This window comes from Bos taurus, chromosome 3, assembly GCF_002263795.3.
Source record: "Bos taurus isolate L1 Dominette 01449 registration number 42190680 breed Hereford chromosome 3, ARS-UCD2.0, whole genome shotgun sequence".
NCBI classification, from domain to species: domain Eukaryota; kingdom Metazoa; phylum Chordata; class Mammalia; order Artiodactyla; family Bovidae; genus Bos; species Bos taurus.
The window spans coordinates 75,112,481-75,137,020 of NC_037330.1; the positions used below are offsets into that span (position 1 = coordinate 75,112,481).

General features: G+C 36.8%; 1 protein-coding gene across 2 annotated transcripts in view; it reads right to left on the reverse strand.

Annotated features, from left to right (window-relative positions):
• LRRC7 (leucine rich repeat containing 7) overlaps positions 1–24,540 on the reverse strand; it is a 613,767-nt gene that overhangs the window by 81,572 nt on the left and 507,655 nt on the right. Inside the window, exons 19-21 of one of the 2 annotated variants that reach the window (NM_001192108.2) lie at positions 22,279–23,959; positions 18,319–18,459; positions 5,981–6,100 (exon numbers count right to left, since the gene is read on the reverse strand). In NM_001192108.2, the coding sequence (NP_001179037.2) occupies positions 5,981–6,100; positions 18,319–18,459; positions 22,279–23,959 (1,942 nt within the window). The remainder of the gene's footprint in view (positions 1–5,980; positions 6,101–18,318; positions 18,460–22,278; positions 23,960–24,540) is intronic. The other variant, XM_059884769.1, reaches the window with a different exon arrangement.

Sequence of the window (24,540 nt, forward strand, 5' to 3'; positions counted from 1 at the left end):
TACCCACAATTTGTTCTCCTATAATGCTTGGAGTACTGCTAGGCATAGCCATGCTTACGTGATAAGTTGCTTCAGTCATGTCCAGCTCTTTGTAACCTTATGGACTGTAGCACTCCAGGCTCCTCTGTCCATGGGATTCTCCAGGCAGGAATACTGGAGTGGGTTGTCATGCCCTCCTCCATGGGATCTTTCTGACCCAGGGATCAAACCCGTGTCTCCTGCAGCTCCTGCACTGCAGGTGGATTCTTCACCATTAGCCACTAGGGAAGCTCTGCATAGCCATGCTGCTAAGTCGCTTCAGTCGCGTCCGACTCTGTGTGACCCCAAAGACAGCAGCCCACCAGGCTCCCCCGTCCCCGGGATTCTCCAGGCAAGAACACTGGAGTGGGTTGCCATTTCTTTCTCCAATGCTTGAAAGTGAAAAGTGAAAGTGAAGTCACCCTGTCGTGCCCGACTCTTAGCAACCCCATGAACTGCAGCCTACCACGCTCCTCCATCCGTGGGATTTTCCAGGCAAGAGTACTGGAGTGGGGTGCCATTGCCTTCTCCATAGATGTCACCAAAATTAGTTTAAAAGCTACAGTAGCTACAACTGAGAGTCAAAGGTTCAATCAAAGCCTTTCTAAAATGGATTCCCCACTGAATCTCTGCAGTATCACAGTAGTTTCTGATCACAGTAGTATCAAAGTATTAATGCTACATAGTAGGGTTATCACAGTAGAAGCATCACAGGAATATCTCTTGACATAGAGATAAGATTGAAAAAAATCTTCTACAGAGACTTGGTGAAAGACTCAAATGGGGTACTGTCTAAGACTTCACCAATTAATATCCTTTGATTCCCATTCTATTTGTAGTTTAATTTCTGATTCTTAATTCTCATCCTATTCAGGCTTCCCTGGTGGCTCAGACAGTAAAGAATCTAATGGCAATGCAGGAGACCTGGGTTCAATTCCCCGGGTTGGAAAGATTCCCTAGAGAAGAGAACGGCTACTCACTCCAAAATTCTTGCCTGGAGAATTCCCTGGACGGAGGAGTCTGGCGGGCTATAGTCTATGGGATCGCAAAGAGTTGGACACGACTGAGCTACTAACACTTTCACACTTTCATCCTATCCAGCCTAATGGCTACTCGTTTCAGGACAACTGTAAAACTAACACTGACTTTAAAAAACATTAATTGCAGAATAAAATATAACCTCAAATAATAATAGTACCCTTTTCACACCTATTTCAGTCAATCTGGAAGCCCAGGCTAATAATCATTTTCATTTCTTTTCTTTAGGTTGATTCTCACTAGAATCTTAACTTGATATCCTCAATTAATATATAATAAAAAACTAAAATTGAACATTTAAAAGAATCATTATTCTTTTTACTCTGTGAGGTAATAGCAAACATACCCATTTTAGGTTCTGAAATTTCAGATTTTAGGCAAAAGTGCTATACAATATAGGGTGGCCAGAAAATGCTTATGATAGTAGGAAGAAGATATAAATGAGTTTACACACGAAACATACAGAAAGTTTAAAGACATATTACATTATTTTACAAAATGATTAATAAAGTTTCAGATAGATTAAACAATTATTTAGCTATTAATAAGAGGCACTAGCTCACAAATGTTTAATCAATAGATAATCGCATGGGATTCTCAAAGGAGAGAAACAAGCAAATGATCATCATGAGTTGTACTGCTGATATGATTAAACATAATAACATGGACTTTGAAAATAGATTTCGTGTAAAATGGATGTATGTATGGATAATGTAAACACCTATTCATTCCATTTAGAGTAATAAATGAATAAAACTTTTCCTTTTATGGGGAAATTATTGAAGCCCTTTGCAACCAAGTAAGTGATACGGTTCTTTTCTTTGGTCAGGTTATTTAAGGATCCCTTGGCTCTGATAGGTATTTCTTCAATTTCTCCTCTTTCTTCATAAAGAAGTAAATTTTCCTACTTTTCTGAGATCTTTCAACTTTCTCTTCACCAATCATTACTCAACAGCCTTTAAATATAATCAGGTGTTTGCCGTCTTAAGTATCACGTCTGTCTTCCTCATACCCTCTTCCAGAGACTACCATAATTCTCTCTTTTTAAAAGGAAACTACTTTTTGAGTTTTCTAAGTTTCTGTCTCTATTTCTTAATGTTGGTTACTATGGATTCAGCTCCATTGATTAAATAAATTACTCTTGCCAAGACAACCAATAACCTTTTGGTTGCTAAAGTCAAAGTCTTTAGTAATACCTTGCTTGATTTTTTTGGCACCATGTGATACTGTTGACCCTTCCTTCTTTTAACATTTTTTTTTTTTTTAGTTCCAAGATGCTGTCACTTTTCTTTGTTTTTTCCTTCTACAGCTTTTTACTTGTCATTGGAGTGGAAAGCCCCATCTATTCTACTCCAAATGACCAGTCAAAGCCAATCATATAGTTTTATTCATCTTGCTATGGGTGAGAAATCCTTACCTATTTTGGATCAGTGAGATGTAAAAAGAGGCTTGTTGGGAGATTTAGGGAAGAAAGGCTTTGCTTGTAAGAGACAGCTACTGAAAACTTGGTTCTCTCTCCTTATAAACTTGAAAGAGGAAGCTTGTTATCTTCAACTGTCTTAGGTAGCCATCTGATAATTATGAGAGGAACCAATTTTAGGATAGAGCCAACAATATGAATGGAAGAGTGGAGAGGGGAAAAACCCCAAGTATTTAAAATTATCTTTGTTGTTCAGTTGTCAAGTGCAACTGTTATCGACCCCATGGACTACAGCATGCCAGGCTCCTCTGTCCTCTACTGTTTTGCTCAAGTTCATGTCCGTTGAATTGGTGATGCTATCTAATGATCTCATCCTCTTCTGCCCTCTTTTTCTTTTGCCTTTAGTCTTTCCCAGCATCAGGCTCTTTTCCAGTTATCTAACTGAAGGTTAATCTGAGGCTCAGCCTAGATTTGTCTACTTACGTTAGTGAAATATTTCTTTAATGTTCAAGACTAAAATTTTCTATAGCTTGTGGTAGAAAAAACCTTACTAATAAAATCTTTAGCCATTTCTTCTCTGTAATTCTAAGAATATGTCATATGTTGGTGTTCCGTGGAGCTCTGTGTCTTCTGTCTTATTCATAACTCAGTTATGACTTATGTTTTAATGATTGCTAAATTTGTATCATCAACTAAGACTTCTCTCCTGAACTCCTGAAAAATATATTTAAATATCCACTGAAAATTTCCACTCAGATTTTCTAGAAGATATCTCAAATCAACATTTTAACTTTTTTTTGTTGTTGCACAGCATAGTATGTAGACTCTTAATTCCCTGAGCAGGGATTGAACTCCTGCCTCCTGCTTTGGAAGCATGGTGTCTTAAGCACTGACCTTCCAGGGAGGTCTTAAATCAACATATTAAAACTTAAACTCCCTTCCTCTCTTCCACTTCCACTTGTTACTCGTTTTGCCACCCCACCTCAGTGAATGGCACATCATGACTCATACAAATTAGAAACCTGGTTATCAATCTTAGAACTATTATCTGTCTTTTATGCCCTATGTACAGTCAATCACAAGATCATGTTGGCTCTATCTTTTAAGAATATACCAAGTCTTTGCATTTCCTCTCTACCACTCATTGCTTCCATCCACTCTCCCTTGGATTACAAGAGAAGCTTTGTAAATTGTTCCATGGCCTCAAATCTTTCTCCTTTCCAATTCTTTCTCAGAAAACCTGTCAAAGTGCTCTTCAGGTAAAAATTTAACGATGCTTTCCCCTGTTTAAAACACTTCTTCCCATTTCTTTCAGGATAAAGCTCAGCATAGTCTGGTTTATGCTTATACTCCTGGCCTTATTTTCACACCATCCTTCTCTCTTGCTGCTGCTGCTAAGTCGCTTCAGTCGTGTCCGACTCTGTGCAACCCCATAGACAGCAGCCCACCAGGCTCCCCCGTCCCTGGGATTCTCCAGGCAAGAACACTGGAGTGGGTTGCCATTTCCTTCTCCAATGCAGGAAAGTGAAGAGTGAAAGTGAAGTCGCTCAGTCCTTCTGACTCTTAGCGACCCCATGGACACAGCCTACCAGGCTTCTCTGTCCATGGATTTTCCAGGCAAGAGTACTGGAGTGGGGTGCCACTGCCTACTCCATTCCTTCTCTCTTAACTTTCTTCAATTTCTTTACTAAATAGGTGTCCTTTCCAGGTGCTCTCCCAGCCCTGTATTCCATCCTCACAGGACTGTATTTATCTGCAGTGCTGGATATTGCTCAATAGGCAGATTAATAACATGTGTAACACCTGCAAACCAGGATATTAACAATTATTTTGGGTAAAATAATTTGACATTTAATGTATATTTTTAAAAAAGCACTGAAGCATTCATCAATGGAAAAAATCACTTAAGTTACAAAGAAAGTATGTAATTGTGTAGAGTATATGTTATGAAGCACAATTACAAAATGAACATTCATGAGCTTAAGAACTAGAGTGTAAGAACCACAATTCAGCTGAAGAAACAGAATACTACTACTACTACTATCAGCTTTCTCCTTGATCATCCTATCCCTAGATCCTATCTCTTTAGAGACAACCATAATCCTAAATTTTATGCTAACCATTCCCTTATAAAAAGTTTTCTCACTCATATACTTATGCCTAAATAATATATTTTAGTTTTACTTGTTTTTGAGACATAAATATGGAACTCTTTTTAACTGATTCAGTTACATTTGCTTTATTTTTTGCTCTTGATGTATGCCATCACCCGAAACTTGTTCCTCACTCAAACTATGCTTCTAAAGTTTATACATGTTCCTAATTATAGCTAACAAGTGTTCATTGCTGCAAAATATTCCTTTGTGTAAATAACAGAATTTACTTTCTCACATTCTTTGTAATAGACAGATTTATCCAGTTTTCTACCCTTGTAAGCTTTACAAGTATCTTCAATGACATACACAAGAATTTTGCTAGGATATCTTAGGAGGGCAATTGTTGGAATGTTGGATATATTCATATTCAGCTTTTATAAGAAAATTTATTGTCAATGTGATTGTGTTTTATACTCTTTCAAGAGGTATAAAGGAGTGCCCACTACTCTTATACTTGGAAACAGCTTACAGTTTAATACTTCTTAATTTTTGATAGTCTAGTAGGTTTAAAATAACATCTTTTTGCTTTTTTCCTGATTGATAAAAAGTTCAGTTTTAATATTAATTTACTCTCCCAATTGCTTGTATTTTTACCATACTTTTGGTATTGTGTTATCCATCTTTTCATATTTTTGGTAGGAGTTTTAAAAAATATATTCTGGAATATTAGTCTCTTGTCCTTCATATATGTTGCAGTTATCTTCTCAGTTAGCACTTTCTTTTTACTCCTTTAATGGTGATTTAACATGAAGTATTATAATCACCTACTTATCACTCAGCCTATCTCACCAGACTAACAGGTTCTAGAGGTAAGACACCACACTATATCTTATTCATTTTTGCACCCTAACATCTAGCAAGACCTCAACACACAGTAGGGCTGCTTCATACATACAGTTGCTCATTAAGTGTTTAATGAATGAATGACAGAATGAATGAGTTGCTATGATTTTACAGGTGATGAATCAATCTTTTAGTGGTCAAATTTCATTGTTTACAAATTGGTTACACTATGATGCTGAATCAGAGCTCAAAAAGTATACACTATACAATTTCCTGCACTTGTACTTCAAAGGTGGGTGTCAGGCATTAATAAGAGGTGATAAATTTTCAGAGAGGTGGCAGGATGTTGTTTATAAAAATTCATTACCAGCTCTGAACATTTGGCAATATTCACTTTTCATTTTTTTCAACACACTTACAGTTAGCCAAACTCCCTATTGTAGGATAGTGTTTAGCCTAAATTTATCACAAAGTTAGAAATGATGTTAAGACACAAGATATGGATTACATATTACAATGGATATGCAAGGTTCATGGTTTGTGTCATTAATTTGAAATTGGTTACCTTTTTAGTAATGGTGTCCGGAGGTACATCCCGCCTCCCAAGAGGATAAGGATTCCATTGGCCACTAGGAGAAACATCTTCTTGTCCATTGTCTAAAATGTTGCTTTGCTGGGACGGGGTCTATTGCAAAAATGGTATGGCATTCTTTAGTGATGTAATAGAAGTTTATCATAGTTTTCTGAAAAGAGTCCCTAATGATTATGGTAAAATTACTTTTTTTAAATTGCAGAAAAACATATATCCTAAACTGGAGGTACTTTTATCCACTATTTACTTGATAAGAATTGTAAATTAATAGCTTTTTGGAAGCAATGAGGAATTCAATTAAAATAACCATCTTAGAGTTATTTACTGAATTTTAAAGAGAAGTTTAAATTTGCAGTACTGGAATAAAAATAATCAGAATAAAATTAACCAATTGTTAAAACCACATTTAAAAGTTGCTTAAGTTACTTCTTTAGTATGATCTTAGCATTTAGAATATAAACTGAAACCATACAGTACACAGTATGTAATTTCTAATATTCCAAACCATAATCTAAAACAAATTTTATAAAGCTGTACTGATTCTGGGAGAATGTGTCTTGCACTAATCTACAATGATGTTAACACTAGCATAGTGTGAGATTCATGGTACTATGACATTATCTATAGATCACTTAGAGGAAAAACTAACATATCAAAAAGTATTGGGCTGTTAGAATTTTGGTTTAAATAAATCATAATTGTTTTGACTCCAAATTTATTTATGTAGATCATTTATATATTAAAGATTAAACTCTTCATATATATTTTATTTTTGGCTGGTTAACTGCTTATTATTTTTTAACAAATAACAATTCTCCTGTCTCTGTTATTATTACTAGTATATATTTTGGGAGGCATTTGTAATCTGATCTAAGTAACAGAAGGTAATCATACACCAAGAGAAAACCTCCTATGGAGGGCTACAGTAGTGGGATATTTTTCCTGTCGAAGCAGATTAACTTTTTGTATAGACTTTTTTCTCCTTTAGCCTATAGGATATACAAGCACTGCCTGATTTCCTGGGGAATTCTTATATGGTGAGATATTATAGTCAGTGTTTCTTATGCCATTTACCCCACATATTTTGGAGGATCCCTATGGATAGAGAAAGTCTGGTTAGAGAGTGTATGTGCAGTTCTTTGTGTGAAGAATTGTCCTCCAACCCTGGAATGAGAGAACTGGGCCATTCTCTTCATAATATGGTGCAGATGCATGGCTTGCCAGGCTTCATTCAGTTATACTGAGTGGTCCTAACTGTTCTCCTTTATAAAACAATTATATAATGATCCTATCTGCATTTTGATTACATGCATTTTAAAAAAGCATTGCTTGGAACTGTTAAAAATAATATTTACTATGACAAAATTTATTAAAATTTAGGTGAAATTTTTCTGGGGTCTAGTGGATATAGTGAAAGTAAGGAAATAATTCAGTTTTCTTCTTGTATTTTTGACTGTGTGAATTCCTTTTTTAAGAGTATTAGAAAGTATGAAAAAAGAGAAAAAGGTAGTGAATTGAGGCTCCTGGGTTAGTTAGGAATGAATTTACCTGTGTTTGCTTGAAAATCAGATACAGGTTAACATATTTAAGACGACTTCCCTGGTGGCTCAGATGTTAAAGCATCTCCCTACAATGTGGGAGATCCAGGTTTGATCCCTGGGTTGGGAAGATCCCCTGGAGAAGGAAATGTCTACCCATTCCAGTATTCTTGCCTGGAAAACCCCATGGATGGAGGAGCCTGGTAGGTTACAGTCCATGGGGTCACAAAGAGTGGGACACGACTGAGTGACTTCACTTTAACATATGTGACATATATATTACTTGAAAATAACCAGACAGCTCTTCAATGACCATCTGCCTGATTTCAAGCATTAATTTTCTAATCTTTATCTTTTAGAGATTAGTGTTTATATATGCCCATGCATAATTTTTCTAGCTAATATTATGAAAAATAAAATTTTTTAAATTAAGCAGTTAAAATACAGTTATGCAGAGTGGGCACTACTGGACAGTTTTCTTTTTGAATTTTTAGTATGCATGTCATTGCTGGTTTGATTTCTTTGCCAGTAAAGCGGGATTATAAATATATTCAACTAGCTCTGTCTGTGGAACACAGTTTTGCAAAGTGGCCAGAATTAAGCACAAATAATCCTTTTTTTCTCCATTTCATTCCCATCTTTATCACTATTTCCTCTACTAAACTTCCGTCAGCTGCCCCGACATGACTCTTAGTCACAGAGAACAACTGAACTTGCAAGATTCTTTTTAATGTTAAAAAGGCTAAAACCCTTAGTCAAAATCCTAAGATCATGATGATATAGATTCTTCATTCATTTACCGATTAATCTTTCTCTTTTTAAAATTAGAACAACTCCATCAATTTCTGTATGTTACAGGAGCCAAAGAGAACATAAATACACAGACACATGAAAAAAAAAAATACTTTGACTAGACAACAAGAGTAAAGGAATTTCCTGAAAGCAATTTCCTTTATTCATTTCCAGAATGCTCTGGCTTCTTTGTTTCTCTTAAGTAAGACACTTGAGGAGTGACTTTGGTTTTCAAACGTGGAAATACTGTGAAAACATTTATTTATGTTTGGGAGGGAGGAATCCAAAAGAGAATTATGTAGTGGGTTCACATTTTTTATCAAAAGGAATAAGTATAGCTATTTACCAAAAAAAATACTTTCAATAAAGTGCTCCTGAACTGTCCAAAAATGCAGTTGTTTAGTGGTTAAAATTTTATGAAATGTTAAAAGGAGCAACCAAAAAGTGTAAAAAGAATAATGAAGCTATCATTTATTATTTCAAAGAACATAACCAATTGAGTTCAGTTTTCATTCAATTATCTTTAGTATCACATTCGAGTTATTTTCTTTAGATACTTTAAAAGATTAAGAATTAGTCTTTTCCTCACCACATATATATATAACCAATTAAACATAAAATATGTGGAAAAGCATCACAATATAGGATTTCTTCAAGCTTCTAAATTCTGCAGATCCTTAATATTTCAAAATAAAAGAGAAAATGGTCAGTGTGATTTACTTAAAAGTCAGAAATTACACTTAAGAAATTCAGTAACGTTAGAAGAAGTTTTGCTGAACAGACACTAGTCCAAAAAACAACTGCAAACATTTGCAGATTTAACATTTGTGATTTTGACTACTGCGAATGATCACAAGCCTCCATTGGAAGAAGTAATTTCTGATTTTGCTGAGACATAATGTGTATGAATATATGTGTCTTTGTGTGTCTATATATCTGTGTATGTACAAGCATGTATATGAGTTGTATGCATGCATGTGTGCATATGCGTGCCTCTTTGTGAGTATATGTGTATGTACAGGATTCACATATATGAGTAAATGGGCTTAGCTGCTCCTGAAGGTTTGCTCTTGACTGTTAATTGGTGGGGGCATTGCAAGCTTGGGAAATTAACTTATGGCAATTAGCTGGAAGAATTATATCAGAATAGTATTATAATTTGGCACTTTGCAAAGGTCTTGGGATATATTACTTAAGAACTCAAGGATTATTTTGCTTAGTAATTGGCACATAGTTCACAAAGGCACATAGTTAACAAATGTGTTGAAAACAACTTTCCCCAAAGTATTTTCAGTGAAATTATTGTTATATTATTCTTTTTCTGAAAAAAAGTAGGTCATAAAGACAAATATATATCAAGCTTGAATCTACATCATTATGATTTCACAGATATCAATCTGAAGATGGTAATGTAATATCCAGATGATCTTTAAGCTATTGTTTCATTATAATGGTGAGGAAGCATCTGTATGAGTACAAGATTATTTTGGTAGTTTTAGTCATTGTCTATGAGGAATTATGTGGATTTACAGACTGAAGGATTTTTTCATAATTAGAAAGATAAGTGAATCCTTCCTGAGTGATAGGTAGCCAATAATAGATGCAGCAAAATCAAGAGAAACTATAGGCATACATTAACTCAAGGTTCTACATAAATCTTGCTTTGCTTTCAGCAAACAAAACAGAACTGGAATTAAATAAATAACCCTTGGAACTCGGGTGAATGAATACATGTTGGATACTGGAACTATCTGATCCTGAGTAATGTGCATATATCTATAAGAAAGGACATTAGAAATTTAAAGAGTTTTGTTTTGTTTTTATGTTTTTCCTTCTGGCTTACTTCACTCTGTATAATAGGCTCCAGTAAATACAGTATTCTAACACATATATATGGAATTTAGAAAGATGGTAACAATAACCCTGTGTACGAGACAGCAAAAGAGACACTGATGTATAGAACAGTCTTATGGACTCTGTGGGAGAGGGAGAGGGTGGGAAGATTTGGGAGAATGACATTGCAACATGTAAAATATCATGTAAGAAACGAGTTGCCAGTCCAGGTTCGATGCACGATACTGGATGCTTGGGGCTAGTGCACTGGGACGACCCAGAGGGATGGTATGGGGAGGGAGGAGGGAGGAGGGTTCAGGATGGGGAACACATGTATACCTGTGGTGGATTCATTTTGATGTTTGGCAAAACTAATACAATTATGTAAAGTTTAAAAATAAAATAAAATTTAAAAAAAAAAAAAAAAAAAAGAAATTTAAAGAGTTTATGTGCAAACATTCTCTAATTCAATGATAGTAGAATGAGTATCAACTAATAAAACAGTGAGGTCATCTTCTTCCAGGCAAAATTATATTAAAATATTATTTAATACATGGTCCCATAATTTCAACTTCTCTTCCCCTGAAATTATAATTTATATTAGTGTCTGCTTCAATAGCCAATAAGTAGTAGGAGCTATGGAATAATATTATGGTGGTAGAAGTTAAAAAAAAGAACAAGAAAAAAAATTATCTATTTCTCCAGTGCAGAAGAGACCACACTATTTATATTGGCAGCTGGACACCTGCAGATAGGGTGTTGGAAAAGGCCAGTGATTTCTTTCCTAGTCTTGCATATCTCTGGAAAAGCAGTAGCATGGATGAGTAACTTGCAATTTTCTTAGGTTCACAACCTTTGGTCTTTTATTGCTACCAAACATATTTCTTGGTGATACTGAGTGCTCAAGAAATGCAAGCATATGTTGAAGAGTGGAAGGTAACTACTAGCATTTATTAAACTCAGCTAAATAAGAAAGTACTGTTTCTATAGCCCATAGGGGATGATTTGGGCTGTGATATATTTTGGATTAGTCAATGCATTCTATTTGTGTATTCTTTTGTGTTTCCTATTCTATACAATGGAGATAATACTTCCATTTATGGTTTTTGGTGAGGGTTGTGTGAAAAAATACATTTAAAGTATCTCATGGTACTAGGTACATAGTCGATTTTCAATAAATCTTAGTCTTTATTCTTCTCCTATCAAGATATCTATTTTTCCCACCATTAATGTGGATAATAAAAATGACAGTTTGAACTGACATTTTGCAATATTATATTTCTTTTGATAACATAAAATTTCAAGACATTAGCTAAGCTCATTTACAACAGAGCACATCCGAAGAAGCACACTGAACCATTAATAAAGTCACAGAAAGTGACCTTAAATGCTTTTTGGAGAGGCAGTTATAAATAAGAAATGAACAAATGAATGAATAAATGAATAAATAAATAAAGACAGAATACTAATAATTTATAATTCAATAGCACATGTGTATGTCTTACATGTTCTGGTAATAAGTACTATGAAATCTTTCAGGAAATTAGAATAAGCATCAAAAAAATGAAAATGTTAAAAAAGAAATGAATTTATCAAACTAATTTTTATGGTTTTTATTTGCATTCTGTTAATATCAAGAGATTCTATAAAGTTACCATAGAAACTGTAATTTACTATTTACAGTACAGAAAGCCTATATTTAGTTTGTAATCCATAAAAAATGTATAATACTAGACTTGGAATATAAGAAATATAAAAAAATAGAAATATTCAAAACATGTATCAAAATCTGAGGGAGCCTTTTCTTTTTATCCACTTAAATATTCATTGTTTAAATGCTTTATCAAGTGCAGAGTTCTTTAATCTTCATCAAAAAACAGTTATATCCTCTAACTAGTTTATTACAAGTTAGCCTAAAAGAAAATTTGGAAAAAAAAGAATTAGACACATTTTGGTAGCCTTAAAAAAAAAATCAGCAAACTGAAAAAAACAAATTGCTGAATCAGGACTTCAGGTAGTATTAATACAAATAGCATCTTTTTGTCAATTACCATGAGGGAGTAGAGAGGTAGCAATCACACAAAGGTGCTCTCTCTGGGTACATAACTTGCAAAAAGACAATTTCAGTGTAACAGAAAAAATACAAAAGGATTCTCCTTTCTCCTAATTACAAGAAGTTAAGTCTTGCCAGCAGAGAGTGTGGGGAAAAGGCCTGGATTTCAGCTTCTGAATATTCCCTGGCAAAGGCACCATCTATAAAAAATGGATGCTGCAATTCCCTATCCAGTGCTTAATTGGCAATACATGAAAGCATTTACTTCAGTTCCTTAGGACACTTCATTCATTCTTTCTAGAACAACTCAGCATCATTTACCATAGCACATAAATAGAGAGGCAGTGTTATCATTCAGGAATTTTATGAATAAAAAGACAGCTCCAGTATTTTCAAGGGAGAATGAACAGTTTTGTTAATTTTATCTACTGAAAATGTTTATATTTTGATCTTACTCTATATTTTAGTGCAATTCTCATGGCTAACAATCATTTAGAGGCTCTCATGATATTTAAATAGCTGCTGCTGCTGCTGCTGCTAAGTCACTTCAGTCGTGTCCGACTCTGTGTGACCCCATGGACGACAGCCCACCAGGCTCCCCCGGTCCCTGGGATTCTCCAGGCAAGAACACTGGAGTGGGTTGCCATTTCCTTCTCCAATGCAGGAAAGTGAAAAGTGAAAGTGAAGTTGCTCAGTTGTGTCCGACCCTCAGCAACCCCATGGACTGCAGCCTACCCGGCTCCTCCGTCCATGGGATTTTCCAGGCAAGAGTACTGGAGTGGGGTTGCCATTGCCTTCTCCTAGCTAATATGTATTATTTTAAGTGGTAAGGTGAGAGTGTCGTAATAGATTTTTATATACTTGTAAATCAAAGGAAAATAATTTTTACCTATCTCCTTTCCTGGTGAGAAGAGTTTCCGGAAATTGAGCTTTAGTCATAGGACTGATTATCAATGGGTCAGTGGAGCCAGAAGGGAGACTCTGAGAGGCTGTACCTTAAGAAAGGTTAACCCTAAAGTTTCCCAGGAAAACCAAACAAATTTTATAATTAATAAGCTCTGTGGGAGAGATGTATCTGAGCACAAAGGCAAAAGGGCAGAGACCTAGGTTGGAAAGAAAGGAGTCCCTGGAGTAATTTTGAAACTGACTAAGCATGCGGTGCATACACCTGATAATGTTTTGCAATAGCAGTAGGGGAGGAAAGTTGTCCAGATGCCTACATTTTATAGGCCTTAAAGTGATCATTTGGGTCATATAATAATTTGGGGGCAATGGAGTAGTAATCTTGTTTCTTTTCCATCCTTGCCCTCTCTCTTCTCCTGTTGTTGTTGTTTTTGGTATGAATGAAAAGTGTCAGTTGCTCAGTCGTGTCCGACTCTTTGTGACTCCATGGACTGTAGCCCACCAGCTACTCTGTCCATGGGATTTCCCAGGTAAGAATACTGGAACTGGTAGCCATTTCCTTCTCCAGGGAATCTTTCCAACCCAGGGATCGAACCTGGGTCTCCCTCACTGCAAGCGGTTCTTTACCATCTGAACCACCAAATAATAAAGTATTCGTGATAATTCATTTTGAGATAGGCTATTTCAATACTTGATATTCTTTTTTGATGTGAAGCTGGATGGCAGCATAGTAATTTATTTATACTGAAGTATAGTTGATTTGGGGCTTCCCAGGTGGTAAACAACCTGCCTGCCAATGCAGAAGACATAAGAGATGTGGGTTCGATCCCTGGGTTGGGAAGATCCTCTGGACAAGGGCATGGTAACCCACTCTAGTATTCTTGCCTGGAGAATCCCATGGACACAGAAGCCTGGCAAGCTATAATCCACAGGGTCCTAGGTTGGCCATGACTAAAGTGACTTAGAACACAGGCACCATAGTTGATTTACATTACATTAGTTTCAGCTGTATGCAAAGTGATTCAGTTCTACATACGTGTGTGTGTCTACATACATATATTCCTCAGTTTCTTTTCCATACTTTTTTATTCTTGGTTTGCAATTTAATACAGTTTCCAAAGAGAATTCCTTTAGATCATCTCTTTGCTCAATTGGGAAGTTTGCAATATCTCCAAGTATTATAATTCTGCAACATTTCTGTTACAGATCATCTTGTTGCTGTTTGGTTTTTTAAGTAGTGTCTACTTTTGTGACTCCATGGATTGTAGCCCTCCAGGCTCCTCTGTCCATGGAATTTCCCAGGCAGGAATACTGGAGTGGGTTGCCATTTGCTTCTCCACAGGATCTTCCTGACCCACAGATCAAACCCGCATCTCCTGCACTGGCAGGTAGATTCTTTATCACTGGGCCACCAGAGAAGATCTGTGCCACCCATAGATCATCTTAGAGCCACAGTTGAATGGGAAAGACTAGAGATCTCTTCAAGAAAATTAGAGATACCAAGGGAATATTTTACACAAAGATGGGCACAATAAAGGACAGAAGTGGTATAGACCTAACAGAAGCAGGAGATATTAAGAAGAGGTGGCAAGAATACACAGAAGAACTGTACAAAAAAGGTCTTTATGACCTGGATAACCATGATGGTATGATTACTCACCTAGAGCCAGACATCCTGGAGTGTGAAGTCAAGTGGGCCTTAGAAAGCATTATTACAAACAAAGCTAGTGGAGGTGATAGAATTCCAGCTGAGCTATTTCAAATCCTAAAAGATGATATAAAAGTGCTGCACTCAATATGTCAGTAAATTTGGAAAACTGAGCAGTGGCCACAGGCCTGGAAAAGGTCAAAGAAGGGTAATACCAAAGAATGTTCAGTTGTACAATTGCACTCATTTCACATGCCAGCTAAGTAATGCTCAAAATCCTTCAAGCTAGGCTTCAACAGTACATGAACTGAGAACTTCTAGATGTTCCAGTTGGATCTAGAAAAGGCAGAGGAACCAGGGATCATATTGCCAACATCCATTGGAACACAGAAAAAGCAAGGGAATTCCAGAAAAACATCTGCTTCATTGACTACACTAAAGCCTTTGACTGTGTGGATTACAACAAACTGTGGGAAATTCTTAAAGAGTTGGGAATACCAGACCACCTTACCTGACTTCTGAGAAACCTGTATGCAGATCAAGAAGCAATAGTTAGAACTGGACAGGAGCAATGGACTGGTGCCAAATTGGGAAAGAGTACATTAAGGCTGTATATTGTCACCTGGCTTATTCAACTTATATGCAGAGTACATCATGTGAAATGCTGGGCTAGATGAAGCACAAGCTGGAATCAAGACTGCTGCAAGAAATATCAATAATGTCAAATATGCAGATGACACCACTATAATGGCAGAAAGTGAAGAGGAACCAAAGAGTCTCTTGATGAAAGTGAAAGAGGAGAGTGAAAAGCTGGCTTAAAACTCAACATTCTAAAATCTAAGATCATGGTATCTAGTCCCATCACTTCATGGCTAATAGATGGGGAAACAATGGAAACAGTGACAGACTTTATTTTATTGGGCTCCAAAATCACTGAGGACAGTGACTGCAGCCATGAAAGTAAAAGACGTTTTTCCTTGGAGGAAAAGCTATGATGAACCTAGACAGCATATTAAAAAGAAGAGACATCATGTTGCTGACAAAAGTCCGTATAATCAAAGCTATTGTTTTTCCAATGTGAGAGTTGGACCATAAAGAATGCTGAGTGCTGAAGAATTGATGCTTTTGGACTGGAGAAGACTCTTGATAGTCGCTTGCACTGCAAGGAGATCAAACCACTCTATCCTAAAGGAAATCAACCCTGAATATTGATTGGAGGGACTGATGCTGAAACTGAAGCTCTAATACCTCAGCCACCTGATACAAAGAGCCAATTCATTTGAAAAGAACCTGGTGCTGGGAAAGATTGAAGGCAGGAGGAGAAGGGAATGACAGAGGATGAGATGGTTGGATGGCATCACTGATTCTATAGACATGAGTTTGAACAAACTCTGGGAGATGGTGAAGGACAGGGAGGCCTGGTGTGCTGCAGTCCATGGGTTTGCAAAGAGTCAGATACAACTGAGCAACTGAACAACAAGAATAGTTAATGAATCCATTCTATAGGGTACCCCAAACAACATCATAAAATTAATACAGCAGCAAAGAGCTATTTAATTTATATCTGGAGAATAATGTACACAATGAGAAACAGTGCTTCAAGTATATTACCATTTTTCAGGCACTGAAATGAAAGTCATTCAGTCACGTCCGACTCTTTGTGACCCTATGGACTATACAGTCTGTGGAATTCTCCAGGCCAGAATACCGGAGTGGGTAGTCTTGCTCTTCTCCAGGGGATCTTTCCCAATCCAGGGATCAAACTCAAGTCTCCCGCATTGCTGGCGGATTCTTTGCCAGCTGAGCCACAAGGGAAGCCCTTTCAGGCACTGAATATGTGTATATTATTCTATAGATTGACAAGAAAACAGGGCAATAAAACTAAGTAAAATTAGGGGCTGTCCATACAATAATTTCAAGGAGTTCAAGCAATAGCTTCTTTCATACCAAGACCTTCTAATTTGCTCTTTGCATTCTGAAATTCTATCATTGTGACTTAAGGGTTTGATTTCTATTTAAATGACAAGCCCTCCAGGAAAGTTGTCTGTTTAAGTTGGTGATAGCTCATCTGTTCCTTAGTGCAAATGAGTTTCAAGGCTCTCATGAACATTGGTTTATTTTTAGGGCAGAGGATGAGCCCTGAGCATCTAAGAAGACATTAAGAACAGGCTCCATTAAAGGAGAGACTCCAGGGAAAAGGGTCTTACTGATAGTAGTGTGCTGGAGCCAACAACACTCAGTCTCAATTTTGAGTTCAGTGACCTCAAGTTACCACTTTGAAATTTCTCAGAGAGCGAGTGTTCTGTCACTGACATAGGCACTGGCCACAGATCAGGCATTTTTCTTCCTGGAGAGACTTTTGCATACAATACTGGCTCTGCAACAGGAGACTGAGGACAGAGAAAATAACTTACAGAAATTCTCAATTAAGTCAGTTTTTTTTTAAGTGATCATGGGTGATTAAAAAAAAAAAAGCTATGAATAGAAATGTCTTGATGATTTTATTACTCTTCAGAGTAGGAAGCAAAGTATCCAGAGTTAGGGACTGTTATTAAGACTAATTTGACAATAAAATATGAGTTTGAGGCCTTATGACATTCATTTTGCTGGGAGGGTAGTTTGTTTCATATGTTCATTAATTAAGAGAAGAGGGTTTGGAGGCTCCCATCATTCTACTATCCTTACTTTGGCGTTTCTTTTTTTTTTTTTTAATAAAAACTTACTAGGTTAATGACTACATTAAAATATAGTCATAATGGCATAATTGTGCGAAAATGACTCATTAGTCTCCATTGAAATGCAATTAAGACAGATTGCATTAGTCAATTTAAACAGGTATAATGGACATTTTCTGTTTTGCCTGAATAAAACAAGCAGAAATGGTCCTTGGACAATGGAAATATTTTCTCTTATCGTATACGCCTTTTCAAAGGAGTCTACGTTTTCATTTAAAACCATGTCAACTTGCTACTTTCCCATTAACCTAGGATGAGTAAAAATTTGCTAGTTAAGCCACAAATTTGTTTCCCCAAAAATGGGCTAATGAAGCTTTTAGAAGTGCTAATGACTTAATTGTCATTCTAACATAGGGCTCTAGGACTGTTCCAACTAAAATCCAATCATAATTTTTCTTTCTGTTCTCAGAATGCATCAGTAAGAGAGTATAGGACTGTCTCCAAAAAGTAAAAAAAAATGTCAACATGTGTATATATACATATACACACACACGAAAGAAAGAAAAGCAAAGAATAAAAGAAAAAGAAAATGAATAATAAGAAAAATGAATCTTAAAGCAACACAAGAAGCCATGTACCTGCTCAATCCAAAAAGCAAAGCTGTTGAGTAGGAACCTGATAATCATCAGTCTAGCTATCAATATTCATTGAGCAGCTAAGAGCGTGGGCTCTACAGTATTTGCCCTTATGCTTTTTGGACTCCTGAGAGTCTGTAAGCAGGATTGTACATACAGCCTAAACACATTACGTGAACAAACAACATTAACTGGCTTTGGTATGCTGACACATGTAGGGCAGTCCATACTTACTTTCTGAAGAGGTAGTTCTTGTAGATCAAATTTAGACTTAGTCTGCAAGTTTAAAGTCATGCTTCTGCCTGCATGCATTGCTGAAATACCTCCATAGGGCAGCATGCCAAGGTTAACTGTGTTGTGTTTGTAAGCAGCATTCTGAGTAGAGGAAATAATCATGTGACAGGATGTGAACACATGCTCAACAAACTGATTATTACATGAACATGTTTAAATTTATAACATTTAACTTTATGCAGGCAAACGGTAACTTTCTTTTTTAAACATGCACTTGATCAGACAGAAGCATACAGTAAACAGTGTTAGTTATGAACATAATGAGTACCATCCAAAACTACAGAAAACACAAAAAGCAAAGATAACATTCTGTTTTACATTTGTTGCTGTCTCATAGGCATAGAACCTATCTTTTATATATCATGATTGTAGTGACTCTGGACAAATGTTTATCAGTAGTGATCTATTAATTCAAAAATTTCAAACAGTGAGGTCTTAAATTTTGTCAGCTGCAAATCTCATGGTCTCTTTCACATTGTGAGATTAGCAGACACAAAAGACAAATACTAGCTTCTAATTCTGCCTTAAAACTAATGCCCTGCGAAGTTAAAGTGAAAATCAGTTGTTTTATTTTTTTTTTCTGTCTTACAGGCATAATTATGGCACTCAGAAAAAGAGCTGGTCAAAAAGTCATTCAATCTGACCAGTGGATGATTGAATTTATTAATTTAGTTAAACTACTCATTTTGTATGTGAATCTAAATATTCTCTTTTGTTGTTTCTTAAAAATTACATTTTAAACTGATGAAATTTCATAATGAAACTAAAGGAACTATGCTTGAATTATTAACGCTATTTATCTGATATACCTAAATATTTATAGAATATTCTAGTGATATCTGCACTGTGGCTACCCTTCAGTAAGTACGTCTGAAGTTATTCCAAGTGGTTCAGTTTTTTCCTACAGAATTTAAAAATTAAGTCATTTTGCATATCTTGTCATCAGATGGTTTTTATCAGTATAATCTCTACTTCCCACCTATCATGAAAATACAATAACTGACAGCATTTGGCCCTTTTAATTAATTTTAAAAAATCTATAGAAATTAGTACACTTTTAAAAACCAAATATTATTGAATATTAGCAGGAGACAGTTATTATTCTGACAGTTATTATTGCATTATTTGCAAAGAAATGATTTTTAGGATCAGAATTTTGTCAACTGATGGTGTGCTGTCAACCAATCATATTTGTTATGGATCCCTGATTATTTCATTCAGAGAATTTTTTTCATTGTCACCATGCCAAAGTTGAGAAGGACATTGAACCTTTCAAGCTAGCACGTGAAGGATTCCTTAAGGTTTAAAATGACTTCAGTCTAGTGCTTTCTCAGCAGCTATGGAAGAGTAGCAGTCTTAGACATATGGGTTCATGTTTTACTATCTCTCAGTCAAGTGGGGTTCTGTAGTGGAAGCATGAGCCTTGAGATGAAACCAAAGGAGAAAACAAGCACCTTTAATCTATGGCAGTACTCAGAGCTGCCTCTCCAAGGTCAACACCAAGCAAGGTATTTAACCAACATTATGTAGAGCTGTTAAGCTTATCCAAGGTCCAAGATTCTAGGCGGTTCTCTTTTATAAGGAATGGACAAAGATCTCGTAGTTTCCAGTGTAACTGTTTGATTCCCAGAGTTCAAATCACTCAACTAAATTTTACTGGGAAGGAAGCAAGCTGTGCCTGGTGCAATCTCACTTTGGGCAGAATGTTAAATACCATAATACAGAAGTATTTTTACAAAATAAGTCTGTGCTTCAGTACCCTGAATTTATGTTGTATGTAAGTTTTAAGTAAGATACAACCTGAATAACTCGGCAACTTGATTGAGAGAGGGAAGAAGTTACTCAGAGAAAGGAGTAAGAGCTTTCAGGATTTGATGGATTGAAGCAGTATTCTAAGGTAATTTACTTTCTTTGAATTAAATGAGAAGCTATTGAACATACACTGAATTGCTCTGAAAAATGAAAGACAAACTGAGGAAATTATAAACAGACAGGGGATATGTGAAGACTAATTAAAAAGGGAGGCATTGTCACAACAAGGGAAAATACATACAAATTTACTTTTAGTTATCTGCATCTGGGATGGGCGGGGTCTCTAGAATTCTGCTGATCTAAATCCCCCTTCTTCAGCCCTACTTTCCTCCCTCCGAATTCCTGCTCCAACTAGGGGAGACGCCTACTTTTCAGCAGCTCTGATCAAGGGAAATGAAACATTTATCTGGGAAACTAGTAAATAAATGATAGTACCAAATGCTTAAAATTTTGTCTTTTTTTTTCATTGTTTTCATTCACTCCTTTGTTGCCTCAATTTACTAGTCATTGTATATATGCTCCAAAAAGCTTCTGATAACCTTTCTCCGCTAGTTCATCTTACCCTGTTATGTATGGTCGTGTCTACACAAGGCCAGAGTTCCCAAACTGTACTCTTTTATTTGGCCCCAAATATTTTCACCCTCCAAGTTATCTGTCTACATGGAGGGTAAAACTTGAAGTAAGGCATGGTGACAACCGACCAGGTGTCTCCCACCGACACCCAGTCATGAAGCTTTGATGAGGCTCCCTTCAACGGGACTGAGCACACCTATTTGAAACAGACATTCTGATGAAATATTTTGCAAGGCAGAACCAGTTTCCACATTGAGAAACTAACACCCACACCCACATTTATTAGTTCACTCTTTTCCTATTAATAATTGTTTTTCTTGTCATGTAGACACGACCTACAAACAATATAATTATTTTAAAAGAGTACACCTGAAAACATAAAATTCACCATTAAGAAAATATATAATAAATGCAATGACCTATGCTTTTAATAGTTTTAACTAAAACTACTGAGTGAAACAGTCTAATGGTATATTATTACCCAGATCCCCAATTTACACTGAGCATTGAAACCTAGAAAATCAGAACAAAAGCCCTATTTTCACAAACTAGAGTTTTAAGATTCTAAGGTCAATGCAGAGTACACAGAGCCCTCTACACCAAAGCTACAAAGTACACCCAGTGGTGACGGTCAATTGATCATAGTTCTAGAAAATGAAATACCAGATTTCTCTTAGAGAGATATAAACAGCAACAAGAATATAATTCAGGCCTTATAGAATTTTTTTTTACTCTCTTCAATTACTATGCATTCTATGATTTATTGTGATTCAATTTTACCTGAATTGGGGTTATTTTCCTCTTTTTTGCTGCAATATACACACACTAATTTGTATGTTTATAGTCTTCATAAAGACATCATCTATTTTTGTTGTCTGTAGTATGATGAGAATTTAAACATTTCTTTCTATATGAAAACCAACATTCTAAATGGCAGGACTTTCATTAAACAAAGTAATGTGTGGGAGGGCATTCAATCTCTGCTTATTTTATTTTTCTGTTTCTTGCTGGTAAGATTATTGCTCATTAGAAGTAACAACTTTAGGAGTCCCATAGCAGTAACTATATGTGGATTTTATAAACAAATTAGGTCTGACTTCAGTATATGTGAATCTGTGCAGAAAGGAGCAGAATACTCACTTTTTATAGATTCAATAAAAATAATTTTCTCTAGGTCACTAGAGAACAGTTTCACGTCCTAGGAGAGGCATTTTGCCTTCGTGGCTAGAAAGCAATTGAAGCACCATCCCATATAATAGATTTGAATTCTTTCTCACTAACCACTTTTAGGATAGTTTTGATAAATAATTGGCCTACAAGTTATGAACTCTCGAAGAGCATTAAATAGTATCCACGAAAAACTATTATGATCAATTTCCCCACATATAAAGATAAATAAAATGCTCATCATCTATTCATTCATGTAGTTCATGCTTCACTACATGTGCTCAGAAATGCCAATAAAGTAAAACTAAAGGCAGGAGGGATATTCTTACAGAGAAATGCCAAACATACCCTGTCTAACCTTCTAGCTTCTATATGTCTAAGCAGCTGTTGTCTCCAGTCTGCAGGCATTTTACCACAGCTCTCCTCTCCCTTGACAGGAGTGGGCCTCGTCTTTATATCACTGTTATCTGATGGCTTGTCACCATAGTTACCCAAGTTATAGTCAGATGGTATTTTTTCCAAAAGAGCTGCCATAGTAGGCCTAGCTGAAACTGGCCTGGTTTGGGAGGCACCGTAACTCTCTGTACTGTAGCTTCTTGCAGACAATGGCCTCCTTTGGGTAAGGTTTTTAACTGGAAAACTTCCCGCCTGAGCTTTCACTTCTTGATATGAAGGGTGTTCATCTTCATACCTGCCATTCCTTTTCAGGAACTGGGACTCAGTCACTGAAACGCTGCTTTGGCGATCCAGACCACCCCTATATGGAGGTCGGCCATACCTATCACTCGGAGTTAGCTCATGAGGTTCACTGACCCTTCTAAACATGGCCATTTCTGTAGAGCTCGCCAGGGAGTCAGCTCTTCTCAAGAAGCCTGCCCTGGCGCCTTGACTTGCAAACTGGGCGTTGACCACAGCATCTTCATTAACAGATGGCTGAGAAAATGAAAACATTTGCTCCACTGGTGGGTATCCTCGGTAAGCTCGAGGACTAACCAAATCCTTGGCGATGTTTTTCCCGGGTTGTTGCACATACTCAGAATTGTGTTGAAAAGGGGGCGGTATCCTCTTTTCCGCTTTAACTTCCACCGCTCCTTGGGGATTGAAGCTTTGGTCAAACTGATAGACTTTTTTGGTCATGGATGCTTTCTGTTGTTGAGGCCCTTTACTGCTTCCGTAGGTGAGCATCTCATCATCCAGCATTGGGACTGACTGGCTTCGAGACATACTGGACATACCGTGCTCTGGTCCCAACATTTTGTCAGGGCGTTCATGACTTCCTAAGTGATCACTCCCAGTAGCATAGTTTTCTAATGGTATATTATAAACCTTGTATGTACCAATGTCAATCTCATCAATACTCTGTGACTTTTTGAATTTATTGGACTTGATATCTTTCATTAGTGGGGAAAGCCTCTCTGTGCTTTTGCTAATCGAAATAACACCTTTAGAAGAGTCTGGGCGGCAGTGGATTTGAGAAAAGACATTACTGAGACTCCTGTTGGGATTAGAATCGTGATACTCCCATGGTACTCCTGGAGAAAAAGGACTAGGTATTTCAGTAGATTCTTTTATATGTTCTTTCCTTTCAGGCAATGGGCTGGTGGTAGGGGTTGTCTCTAATTTGGAAGGGAAAGCAGTCCTGTCTTCAAAAGGACTAGGGGTTCTGGTCCAATTCTGCCAAGGATTGGAAGGAGGCACTTCTGTTTCTGGTGTGTGTCTGTGTGTAGACTGCTCAAGTTCCAGGGGAACACCAACAATCCTATCCTGCCTAATCAAAGGCCTGCGTCCATGAGAAGATGTGCTTCTAGCTTTCGAACTCAGGAGGGGATTATTGTTGGCATTCTCGCCTGTGGTCTCCTCGGCAACGAACCCCGTGTTATCATAATGGGAGCCATCGGTCCAGTTGTCTGTGAATGCGTCACTTATTGGCAGCCGGTCAGGACGCTGTGGTAGGTTCCCTGTGGGGACAGCCTCCCGCTGGCTGAGTAATGGCTTTGCATCAAGAGGCTGTGGGAAAGACTGTGCAATCCTGTGAACACAATGGGAAGAAGAAACATGAAAATGAGGAAGAACGAGTCTTTGCCAGAAAGAGAACAAGCAGGCAAGAATACCAGCATCCTTTGTTCAACTGATCATTCAGCCACACTTCACATGTGATTAAGAATAGCATTATTATTTCACGTCCAAAAAATTCACCCCTTTACCCTGATCTAACTTTTATTTCTTCTCAGTTACCACCTTCCAGTACATATAGTTTACTTACCTATTGTATTTATTGCACATTGCCTTGTGTCCTCTGCAGGATGTAAACTCATGAGGGCAGAGGTTTTTTTCCTCTTCGTGCCTAACATAGTGCTTGGCACATAGTAGGTACTTTAAGTACATATTTGTCAGATGAAGGAATGAATGAATAAACGAGTGAATGAAGAAATACAGAGAGTTTCAGTAATGGTCCTGAAACCTGTCTGATAATTAGAACTATCTGATTCTTGGCCTCCATCTCTGGAATTTCTGATTCAGTACACTTCCAAACTATTGGTTGAGGGTACCTTTCTTATCAATTTCTGGTATATCAAAAAATTCAATGTCTTCAAATAATATATTTGAGGG